The sequence below is a fragment of the Nicotiana tabacum genome, chromosome 21, assembly GCF_000715075.1.
Source record: "Nicotiana tabacum cultivar K326 chromosome 21, ASM71507v2, whole genome shotgun sequence".
Lineage (NCBI taxonomy): Eukaryota > Viridiplantae > Streptophyta > Magnoliopsida > Solanales > Solanaceae > Nicotiana > Nicotiana tabacum.
In genome coordinates, this window is record NC_134100.1 from 15,708,272 (window position 1) to 15,721,116 (window position 12,845).

At 36.9% G+C, this 12,845-nt stretch overlaps 1 protein-coding gene across 2 annotated transcripts; it reads right to left on the minus strand.

Annotated features, from left to right (window-relative positions):
• Positions 1–801: 801 nt before the first annotated feature.
• Positions 802–12,431, minus strand: LOC107778889 (uncharacterized). Of its 2 annotated transcripts, none has more exons than XM_016599213.2 (7): positions 12,168–12,431; positions 10,371–10,792; positions 10,196–10,262; positions 3,168–3,241; positions 2,901–3,076; positions 1,805–1,885; positions 802–1,061 (listed from the first exon to the last, which is right to left on the minus strand). In XM_016599213.2, exons 1-7 carry the CDS (start codon positions 12,325–12,327, stop codon positions 1,013–1,015), a joined length of 1,029 nt encoding a protein of 342 aa, XP_016454699.1. In that variant the 5' UTR covers positions 12,328–12,431; the 3' UTR covers positions 802–1,012. The 2 variants fall into 2 exon arrangements, with proteins under 2 accessions (XP_016454699.1, XP_016454701.1); XM_016599215.2 differs by having other exon boundaries at positions 10,371–10,757; positions 12,168–12,420.
• Positions 12,432–12,845: the final 414 nt, after the last annotated feature.

Sequence of the window (12,845 nt, forward strand, 5' to 3'; positions counted from 1 at the left end):
CGAGCACTGATTGGGGTAAATTTTACCCTTTATAACTCACTCCGCCTTATCGTTATGTAAAATATTTGGAAAAGGAAACTTATGGATATCGACTCTCCCTAGTTGGGACTTAGGATAGAAGAAACAAAATGTATCAGAATTTTTTATTCTTTTTTTTTTAATTTTTTTTTTTATTACATAGCGGAAGGAAAAATAAGGGAAGGAAATACAAGGTGGAAAATCCAACCCTCCGGTAGCCAACCGAGTTTCTAATAAGATTCTTTTTATACTCTATTTACTTGAAACCTAAGAAGGCTAAGCAGATCATACTACTAAGAGGGTGTTTGGACATAAGAATTGTAAAATTCCAGAAAAAAGTGAAAAAAAAAATCAAGTGAAAACGGTATTTAAAAGTTAGAGTTGTATTTGGACATGAATATAATTTTGGGTTGTTCTTGAATTTTTTTGAGTGATCTAAGTGAAAATTTTGAAAAATAACTTTTCGAAGTTTTTCAAATTTTCGAAAAATTCCAAAATTTAACTTCAAGTGAAAATTAAAAATTCTATGGCCAAACACTAATTTTGAAAAACAAAAAAAAAAATAAAGAAAAAAAGGGGAAAAATTTTTATGGCCACATGGGCTCAAAATCTTTCACAAAACAATGCCATTCGCTTTCACCAGGAAAACAGAAACTTCAATGTTATATATCAGATGATGCTAGCAGCCCAGAATAAGCTGTGAAACCAGGCTGCCCCAAACAAGTCTCAAGTTAATATAGATTGCAATATAAATCTTATAAGTGTATTTGGAAGAAACGGTTAATGAGAAAATAGATAACATACAGATAGTATTCTCTCATGTACTCCGTTCTCCTGAAGCAAAACCGGAGAAACGATCAATTTACACCATATTGATTAATCTACCTCATTTGATTGCCTACCAAAACTACACACAACATGATAATAAGTTAGAGGAGGATACAAACGCATCTTGTGAAGCTACAACAAGTTCAAGCCGGTTATAACTGAAGTGCTATGCAACACTAACAGGTTGAGCTGGTACGTCTCTCTCAGTCTTGCACCTGCACAGGCAAAAGTACATAGATGTCAAGACGTAAATATAATATATTGAAAATCAGATGGTTGGAGATCAAGAGTGGGAACAAAATCAATATTTCCGGTCAAGTTTTCTAAGCTCCATTTGCCTCTCTGCCTATATAGCTCAACTGATATAGTTAAGTCAACAACCCTCAACTGCTTCCCTCCCTCTACTCCGACAGCGGTGACCCTTTTCAAGCATTAACTTTTATGTGATTAAAAAACCTTATATTTATTCAGAAAAAAGAAAATGTGATTGAAAAGACCATCATCACAATGAGACTACAAGGCAATATGAAATGCCAAATGCTGTTTTTCTTTAAATGCTTAGGTCCCTTAATTAAAAAGACACTACAACTAGGATCCTTTCCTTTATGTGCCGGAATAGAGAGAAATTTGGCAGGAAAGTGGAAGAGACCTTTTGGAGTGAACATCTTCAAAGTTAATTTTAAGGTGCTCTGCCGAGGGTTTACCAACATTTGCTCACTAGTGGTTCACAAAATTCTGAATAAAGTAGCCCCAAGGGCTCAATGATAAGAGCGCAACACATGATGTCTGCATAGGCACATATCACAGATTCGACCTTGCGGCAGACAAAAGCCGGCTATTTAAGAGAAAACGGGTAGAGGGGTGGGCCCATTATCCATCGAGTTTCAAACCGTGTGCCAGTGGTCCTCGGAGATTTCAGCTTTACAAAAAGAATCTGAATAAAGTACCAGGAGCATACCTATTACAGTTCGATCGAGATGCATAATTATGATTATTGCAATTTGTGCACATCCAGTCCCCATCACGCCATTGCTTTGCCCTGATAAACACATGCAACAGCACTACTTAAAAATGTTGTGAAGAATGATTGCTAGCATTGCACTTAGATGCTATGTTGTGGGGACTCTTTATTTTAGCCGCCGCATCCGTGTCAACACAATACTACTACTGGTAAGGATGTGGGATTCGTATCGGGTGTGGTCAATCGAGATCGGGTACTTTGACCACAATCCATGGACAAATTTGAGGAAAAACGAAAAATTGAATTTTAGCCGCTGCTTGCTAGTGTCTAGTGCCTACAACTTGAGAAATTCCCAAAATGAAAGATTGAATTATTGGCTGCACTCCACAACCTATAAATTTTTCACAGAATTTTCTCATAATTTAGGATATTTTTATAGATCTAATTTTAGAATTTTGAATCATTTTTAGCCGAATCTCCGCACCCGTATACATACCTGAATCCGTATTCCCAAATCTTAAAATTCAGATTATGAAGGATGACCTCTAGATCCGCACGGCAACATAGCTTATATGTAGACCACAGCTTATTTCGTCCCAGAGCTCTTCATATTGTGTTATCAGTTTGTAGTTGATTTTGGTGGCAGTTCAAGTGTGGCAATACAGATTCAGATACATGTTTGATGACATTGCGTCAACAAAAGTTTGATGTTTTTTTTTAAACGGGTAACTGCCACGACTGTATATCCTCATCTTTTCCAGTCACCTTTATTTTTAATGGGTAATTGCCACGACTGTCTATACAGTAGTGATATTAAGGTCAGCCATACAAAAGGTGCTTAGTGACTAATGCACCGGCGAAAATGTACAACAAAGGTTTTCAATGTTATAGTTCCTTAATCCTCGAAGTCCTGATGTCACTTCCTGAACATTGAAAGAGAGGGATATTATCTTATGAATGTTACACTACTATTTCCAAAGTAAATAATCCTAGGTGATAGTCATTTTACAGGATAAATGGGCAGCATCCCTGTTGCCTCCACTAGTCAGTCCAATAACCCGGAAGCAAGAGTTTATAATAAAATATACATTACCCTTTGCCAAGAAGTGTGGGCGCTGCTGGTACATGAGGAACCTGCAGGTTGACTTGCAAAGGAAGCACCATTGAGTTTCCACTAGGGAAGGTTGTTGATATACCATTTAGTTGATTTCCAACTGAACCCACCATTCTCTCTGCTGCTTCTGGATAGGCTTGCTGATACCCAAACGTCTGAAGGTTCAAATAAGATGGTGTGTGAGTGTAAACCGGAAATTCACAACAAAAACTTTCGAGACATCAATACAAGAAGATGGATCCATACATGCCCTGCATTCAGCCTCTTGTTATCCCAGTCATGAACAAGTTCTTCCGATGCTAATCGCTTTGTCCCAAGAGCTTCATTGTGAGAGGGAAGACAGAGGAGAACACACTAGTTCAGTTACACATTCAGATTACTGGACTAAAAGCAAACATGAGCAGGTAAAAAGAGCGAAACAAAATTTTCTTCCCCAAAAGAGGTAGCAAAACGGAATGGAAGAATGAAATAAGTTATGAGTACATTCAAAAATATTAGAGGCTCTAACAACCAATGTTTTGAGAATCATGACCCAAATTAGGATCTCAGGGGTTATTACTATCAGATTGCGGATAGCATGATCCTAGTTTAAAAAAAACAATGACCATTTATTTTAACTTGAATAACTCCTTCAGTCCACTATGAATCTGTATTAAACCCCAACTATGAAAGAGTAGCTTAAAATATACAGCAACTCAGAACAAAAAACTCTGAGATAAGTTTTGTAGAAATTTTCCTTTCTTTTCTTAATGAGTAAAAATGTAGAAATTTTCAGACAAATAGATAAAGAAAACTAAAGGCAATGACTAAATGGCTTATTGATGAGGTGTAGTATTTGTTATCTAAAGGTTGAAATATTGCTGGGATTTGTAAAGTAAAACTGGTAAATTGGGAAGGCTGCGAAGGTAGTAAGATCTGTAGGTTTCATGATCCTTCTTGCCATTGCATACCATTTTAGATGATTCCATATATCCTAAACAATGATTCTTGCCATCTTTGGGATCTAGTTCGACCTTACCAGCTGGAAATATTTGATGAACCCGGACTGGAGGATAGCATGATAACTGGGTAAGTCCAAGCAAGTGACTACATTATGCAATCATTCCAAAGTTACCTAAACATTTAGGGGTCATTTGGTTCGGAGATCAGTTATGCAGGGATTTTTATGCCGTGAATAATTCCATTTGAATGTTTGGTTGGTATAAGACTTGGTACACATTATATAATTTGAAGGAACAGTAAGAAACAGAGAATCTTCACGAAAAAGTAATCAGCAAATGAGAGAAATTCAGATCGCTGATGAAGTTATAATGGTTAAAGACAACCAATTTGCGTTGAAGGATTATAGAAATTCACTTTGCTCACTTTTAGTTTACTTGTCAACAGTTAACGTTGAACGAAGAAGTTTTCAAGATTCTTTTAAGTGTGATCAAGGCCATGCTAAAAATTGTATGAGAGTAATATTGACATTAGATAGTTTAATCCATGTATTAATACACGTATTCTTACTCCATATTCTACCATGCATAAAATAATACACAGATTTCCTCATAATTTTCATATAATACGTTTATTATGTAGAAGAAAAAGGAAAACCTACTCAAACATTGTATAAGCTATGGTGGATTTTAGACCAAGATTAGTTTTCTTAAGATGGAACAATATAGGGAGAGAAAGAGGGACTTGCATATGATGTTTTACGATAAAGTTCCGAGGAAGGTTATGTGGAGGTGGTTGGAGGTTAGAGGTGTACCTGTGGCCTACATTAGGGCTATTAAAGACATGTATGATGGAGCGAAGACCAGGGTGAAGACAGTGGGAGGGGTCTCAGACCATTTTCGGGTCGTAATGGGATTGCACCAAGGGTCGACACTTAGTCTTTTTTTGTTTGCCCCGGCGATAGACGTACTGACACGCCACATCCAAGAGGAGGTGCCGTGGTGCATGTTATTTGCAGACGACATTGTTTTGATTGACGAGATGCGAGGCGGTTAACGCAAAGTTAGAGGTGTGGAGACAAACCCTGGAGTCTAAAGGTTTCAAGTTGAGCAGGACCAAGACAGAATACTTGGAGTATAAGTTTAGTGGTGCGACTCAGGGGGAAGGTGAGGCTGGATTCACAAGTCATCCCTAAGACTGGAGTTTTAAGTACCTTGGGTCTATTATAAAGGGGTATGACGAGATTAACGAAGATGTCACACATCGTATTGGGACAGGATGGATGAAATCGAGACTTGCTTCTGGTGTTTTGTGTGACAAGAAGGTGCTACCAAAACTTAAAGGTACTACAAAGCGGTGGTCAGACCGACTATGTTATATGCGGCTGAGCATGTCCAAAAGATGAAGGTAGCAGAGATGGGGATGTTGAAATGGATGTGCGGCACACTAAGTTAGATAGAATTAGGAGTGAAGTTATTCAGGACAAGGTGGGTGTGACCCCTATTGAGGACAAGATGCGGGAATCAAGGGTTAGATGGTTTGAACATGTGAGTAGGAGAAGCACACACACCCCAGTTAGGAGGTGTGGGGGGTTGACAGTGGAGGGCCTTAGAAGAGGTAGAAGTAGGCCGAAGAAGAATTGGGGAGAGGTGATTAGGTAAGACATGACATAGCTACAACTGACCGAGGACATGACCCTTGATAGGAAGGTGTAGAGGTCGAGGATTATGTTAGTAGGTTAGGTAGTCAAATTATTCATACCAGTAGTATCAGTATGTACTTTCGCATTCTGTAAGTATTAGGTTTCTATGACTACCTGTTGCTTCTTGCATTTCAATTATTTTACTATCTTGTTGTTATTTATACTGTTTTTACATGGCTTCTCGGTGTTGTCCCATCTTGTTTTCTTTTTTATTTATGTGGTGCTTATGCTTTCCTCAGCCGAGGGTCTATTGGAAACAACATCTATACCTTCACAAGTTAGGGCTAATGTCCCCAGAGCCCAATATGTGGGATTATGAGCCTGTTTGGATGGGCTTAAAAGCTGGTCAAACCAGCTTTTAAGTACTTTTTAACTTGTGAAAGTGTTTGACAACCAAAAAAAAGGCTTAAAAAAAGTTAAAATCTGCTTAAAAGAAGCCAAAACCAATAAGAGCCCATTTGGATTGGTTTAAAAAAAGTGACTTTTAAGTTAAGTGCTTAAAAACACTTTATAAGTGCTGGAACTTGTTTTATAAATAAGCAATTACGTGTTTGGATAAAAGTGCTGAAACTGAAAAAAAGCTGATAAAGTGTTTGGTAAACAAGTGCTGATAAGCACTTTTCTTGTTAAAATGACTGAAATATCCTTAAAGTTGGCAAGGATCAAATAGCAATAGAGGTGGCCGGCGCCAGCGGAGGAAGCTATCCCAAAATCCACATAGAAACCGCCCTTCAACCTAGCCTCACGTTTAAAAACAAATTAACTCCTTCTCCTGCTCCTCATACTCCTTTGACCTAAGTTGCTCGGACTCGAGTGCAGGTATCCGATACGGGGACGGATCCGAGTATCGAATTCAGCAAAATATAAATTTTAAGATTCGGGGGTGCGAATCCAAATATGGATACGGGTGCGAGGATTCGGCTAAAAAAATTCAAAATAAAAAAATAGATATATGTTTAGTAGTTTTAAATTTTTATTTACCACATAATTACTATAAAATTAATATACTTGTTGCAAATACTATGTAAAGTAAAAAAAAATTGTTCTAAAAAATTACTCATTGATGTTAACAACTATTTTGGTCATCATGATAAAGTACCGTTATTTTTCAATTGCAATATAGAAATTACTTTAAAAGAACGGAACGACTACTATTAAACTGCTACTGTTAAATCAATAATAATATTTGAATACTAAACAAGGTTTGGTGGCAAATATGAGTGACCTTGGAATGTGCAAAAGTATTATTATATAGTATTTTTTACATTTAAGAGTTCTTTAGGCATTAGAATCAAGAACATGACAGTAGTTTATGACAGCTGTTCTCCTCAACAAGTCTTGCAATATCCACATATTTTTAAAAGAGATTTAACAAATATTATTAAACAAAGTTTGGTGGCAGACATCACTAGCCTTGGAATGTGCAAAACACTAGTGTATTTATTATTATACTGTATTATTTTATTACATTTTCTTTACACCTAAAGGCACAGCAGATCATCTTCCCCAAGGACCCCAACTTCTTTCAAGCTTCCCCGACTTCTTTCAAGCTTGTACAGATGCTCAAAATTACCCAATTTCTTTCAAGCTCTTACAAACCGCCATTCACGCTGCCTTTACCCCTTCGTTCTTCCTTCATAAGTGAAAACGAAAGTCATTCAACGCCATTCCACCAAGTTCTGTCGATGGACTCCGGTCAAAGTGTCCGACGTCGGTTGACTGAATCCGGGATGTATCCCGTTCCCGGTCCCGTCCCGCTCCCGTATCGAGACGGGTACGACACCAAAATAGGCAAGTCCGTGCAACTTAGCCTTTGACTACTGTTTTGCCCTGTTGTAGATTATTTTTCGGTTCTCAGCATTCAAGTTCTTGCTTCTTTGCAAGAGCCCATTCCTCACTCCTCTTCTGCTTCTTTAAAACTGACTTTGGGACTGGAGTTTCACCCATCGCTTGGAATTGTGGAGGTGAATGGAACATAGGGGTTGCTGGTCGGGGACGAGAAGGCGATAGTATGTTTTATTGAGGGGTAATTTCGGGATTAAGAAAAATTATAAGAGATAAGAATGTAATATTTTTTGTCAAAGCAATATGGCTTTTAAGCCAATTTCGAAAAAGTTAAATTTTCCAACTTATTGGTTTTGGCTTTTTTAAGCAGATTTTAACTTTTTTTAAGCCCTTTTTTTGGTTGCCAAACACTTCCACAAGTTAAAAGGACCCATCCAAATAGGCTCTAAGTTGGAAAACCTAACTTTTTTCGAAATTGGCTTAAAAGCCATAGTGCTTTGACCAAGTATATTACATTTTTATCCCTTATAATTTTTCTTAATCCCGAAATTACCCCTCAGTAGAAAACCTTACAACATACTATCTTTTTCCTTTCTCCATCTTGTCGCAGTAGCCTTCTTCTCCATTCTTGTTACAACGTACTCTGCTTTCTTCTTCGTCTTCTTCCATAACTTTTCTCTTTTTTCCTTTCATTTCTTTCTTTACACTTCATTCATTATTTTCCCCTCTTTTTCTTTTCCTTTCATTTCTTTGTTTATGCACCCCTCATATTTTTCAATAAAACACTTATACATTTGGTTTACTAATAGTAGACCAAATATATATATACTGCTCCTTTCTGTAAATTTCATAGTCGTAACTACGACTTTTGTGACTAATTTGCCAACTTTTTCTTTTATCTTTTTTTGGGGTTTTCATTTTTCAACTCAAGAATAGCAGCAGCAGCAACAACTCAAGAATGGATTTGATTAACAAAGAAAACGCGTAGAGGGTTTATGACAAATGATGAGAATAATTAACTATCTCCATTCTCTGGCCAATTGCTTTCTGTTTAGAGTAAACAAAAGGATTAATTTTGAAGATTTCAACTTGAAATTTCTAATGGATTCTTGGAAAGGGGCTGATGAATTAGAAGCTATGAACGAAAATATAATATTATAGTAATCATCTTCTTTATAATGTTATCTTCTTTATAATGTTAACAACTTTAAGGATATTTCAGTCATTTTAACAAGAAAAAGTGTCTACCAACACTTCTTTACCAAACACTTTATCAGTTTTTTTCAGTTTCAGCACTTTTATCCAAACACGTAACTGCTTATTTACAAAACAAGCTCCAACACTTATAATGTGCTTTTAAGCACTTAACTTAAAAGCCACTTTTTTTAAGCCAATCCAAACGGGCTCTATATTGGGTATGTTGTTGTTGTATTAGTTTTTCTAAAGAGACCAACCAAACAATGTATAAATCTATGCTGGATTTTATACCCTGATTAATCCATCCAACCACCAAACCAAACAAGCCCTTTTAGTGGTATAGGGTAGTACCTAAAGACCAGACGTTCTAATTGCCTAAATTCTAGGGTACGAGAGAGAACCTTTGACATCAAAACATATACACATTTCTTCTGATGATTAAAAGTAACAATTGAAAAAGATAAGGCATCATTAAATATGTGAAACAATTAGAGGATTGGATGACGATCAAGTAATGATCAATTCAGAATGGATTTCAACAGAAGATAAGATACTTTTCACAACGAATATCTTTCATCCCATTATGATACAACACAATAATTTTTCTCTTTTAAAAAAGTTCAGCCTAGAAACCTCAACATGTCAAAATGTCCACATCAGACTTTTCCTTCAAAAGTAAGAAGTAAATTAAATTGGAGCCCTTGCTCAATACATGTTTTGAACATATAGGTTCCAAGGATTTGGTAGGATCTCAAAGCAACCGGGGAAAATTAGCCAGCTAAAAAGTCGAAATACTAAAAAAGAGTTCTGCAAGGACAGTGACCGAAGCATCGTGGTGCTTTTTTTTAAAATTTAAAATAAGGTATAAGCCTTGAGATCTATACTCAATTAATGGAAATGGTAAAGCTACATGGGCTCTTTATTACTCCAATGTGTTAAATAGACTAAATGAGAGAAATAAAGGGGGAAATGAAAAAAAAGGAGATAAATTATCATAAACTTACACATTAAATATTTAGGGTTATGAGATTATAAAATGAATAGGATACGAAGATAAAGAAGTGTGAGTTATGAAAATAAACTTTTAATATAAAATAAATTGAAAGAACAATGAAAAATCCCAAAAAAGGAGAAAAAAGATAAACATGTTTCTTGGCTTAAGAGAGGTGCCACAGTGTTGTCAAAGGCGAAAAGCGTTAAAAAGCGGTCCAAGTCTATCGGGGCTTTAAGCGAAAAGTGCAATTTAAGTGTGGGCTTTAGTTAAAAAAGGCGCAAGGAAGTTAAAAAAGGCGCAACGAAGAAAAAAATAAAAATATATATGTAATGCAAGAAAGCAGTGACAATTTCATTCATAATGATTTCCTCAACGATTAATATAGCTTTTTGCCAATCACATTTATTGTTTTGTACCACTTTATTCAAAAAATAGAACTTATAGGCAATGAGGCGCACACGTCAGTGCCTTGCCTACACTTAAGCGCAACCTAAGTGAGGCGAAACGCATACCTTGAGCTTTTTTGAGCTTTCAGGGTTGAAACGCGCCTCAAATGAGCCTTTGACAATACTGAGGTGCCAACTCGCTTTCTTATTGTTCTTATATATATATATATAGATTACTGGAGGATCAAAAAAAAATTTATGCTACGCAAACCTGTCATAGGGGTGCTGACAAGAGAAGATGATGAAGCTGGAGCCGCAGAAGCATTGCATTTTTTGCACTGCAAGAGCAGATGTACATCCATATGAAACCGCCACTCAAAAATGTCTTTTCATATATTGAAAGTATTTAATGTTCCGAAAGTATTTAACGTTCTGTATGGTAGTACCTGAGCTCGAGAAGAGTAGTTGTGAAAGCCACAACTGCAGAGCCAGTCGCCGTTACGCCATCCATTTGGAACTGGAAGCAGTTGGTGCGCTTGGCTTCGGTACGGAACTCCAGGAGTGCTGTTACCAACGGAAGTCCAAGTAGAAGCTTGCAGCAGTCTATACCGATCAGCATGTTGGCTTTCGTAATTACCAGCCTCCCCTAAAGACCAGTTAGAGCTCAAGGGAAGTTGCTGCTGGAGAGCTCCATTTCCTAATAACCCAATGTTCAACTTTTGCTCTATTCCTTGTGCCCTGGCAAAATAATTTGGATGAGTTGGGAGAGATGCTCCAGGGATTGCAATAGCTGGCATTGCTGCTACCTCCTTTGGTTGTCCACATTTTTTGCACTTTTCTCTCGAAGCATAATTGTTGTTAGTGCAACCTAATGGAGCATTCCACACACACGCAATACACAACGCACCCAGGAAGAGGAAACAAGCCGAGAATACGCACGCCAACCCGCCATCCAAGATGAAGACAGACAGAAGAAATCATAAAAAACTCAACCTACTAAAATCAGGTTTCTAATACAGTTTAACATAGAAAATCAATCTCCCATAGAATATGAGGAATTCTAATCATAGTTCACTTTATAGCCAATATAAATGTTTGGCTTGTCTGGATCCGGTAATTAATTCCTGTCAAGAAACTAAGGAAGCTATTAAACAAAAAAAGGACAAGAAGTGCAGAGAGCACGAAAGCCAGCGAACCAATAATGCAATAAGTTGCACCAGACAAATTGGCAAGCAGCTAGAGCTACAAGGGGAAAATCCAACTTGATGCAAAGAATAAACTGTCAGTTTGGCAGCAGTATAAAGAGAATCATATTTTAATCAGTTCAAGAATGCTACTTAGAGGGCTTATCCACCAAAAAATGCTACTTAAAGGAAAAAGCAATTTTACATGCGAGGCAAATAGAGATACAGTTGTTTATTCTTAAACTAGAAACCAGTTTCAACAAAGCTGTTTTCAAATGAAAAGATAGCGTAAATCAATTTTTTATACCAGCAACCAATTTGAAGATAAATTTCTTTTAAAGTGTCAGATTAAAAAACATTGTATAAATACTTTGTTTTCCAGAAAAGATCATTGATCTCCACTGAATAATCCAGAACTAATTTCAAAGAAGTCGATGCCAGAGGATATGCAGAATTCCATACATGCGGTCAAAATACTTATAAAGAGATGTATGTATAAGATAGGTGACAATAATTTTTGATCGTTGTATAAGATAGTTGACACTTTGTAAGTAACATGTACAAAACTTCAATCATATTTACTTGGGTATTAGTTTCGAAAGAAGTACTGGCGTATTATGGCCAGAGGCGGAGCCAACTTATGTGTCTTGGAATTTTAGAAGGACGACTTAAAGTGCTAGTAATTGGGTCCTATAATTTAATATTCGTACATATATAATAAATTTCTTAACACAAATACACTGATTGAGCAAAAACTATTGGCAAAAGCTACTTGGTTCGACCGAACCAATAGCCGGGCTTCTAGCTTCGCCCCTGATTATGGCACACTGAACATATTAAATCAGTTTCACCACTTAAAATGTCTTGTTTTAGCACTTTGATGCTTACAAACTACTTTCAAACAGCTAAGGCAAACTAGCTACCAATAAGTTCAATATAATTGGCGACTTAGCACAGTTAAACACATAGGAAAAATTCAATTTTTTCCATTAAAAGTATGAACGAAAGAACAGACCAAAACATAACACAAAAACAATAATAATTCGAAATGGAAATTACCAGTGCAGATCCAATCGCCGATACGCGGAAGCCACTTGGAATCAGAAGGAGTGTTGTTGTCAACAAGGAGACGAGGCTGTTTACATCTGTTGCAGAAACATCTGAATGCATAATTCCTATTGCCGCAACCACTACACGCCCAATCTCCTTCTCGTCCCATTTCTCTATGAGATTGTGCTGTTGTTATTGCGCAACACCTTTTGTACTTCCCGCTTGGTATTAGCCTACTAGGGGATATGGATGCCCTATTTTGTTTTAGGGAATGCCGGGGTCACGTGACTCGCGTCCTTTTATATTCCGTTTCCTCCCCTTCTATATTTTTTTTAAATATCCCGCCGTAGCATAATCTTTTTCCTTCTCAAAGTTTGGAACCTAAAATATCTCTTATATTGCTGTTATTTTATTATGCATTTTTATGGTACTAATATATCGGCTCCTGTTGCTTTTTTAAGCTGAGAGTCTCCTGGAAACAGTCTCTCTACCCTTCGGGGTAGAGGTAAGGTCTGCGTACATATTACCCTCCCCAGACCCCACTTGTGGAATTATACTGGATCGTTGTTGTTGTTGTTACTGTGTTTGTTTGATCAAATTTTTATTTGGGCCAAAAGTATTTTTTTTTGTGGCCAAAAGCACTTTTGACCAAAATTAAAAGTGAAAAATCTTATTCAACCCAACATA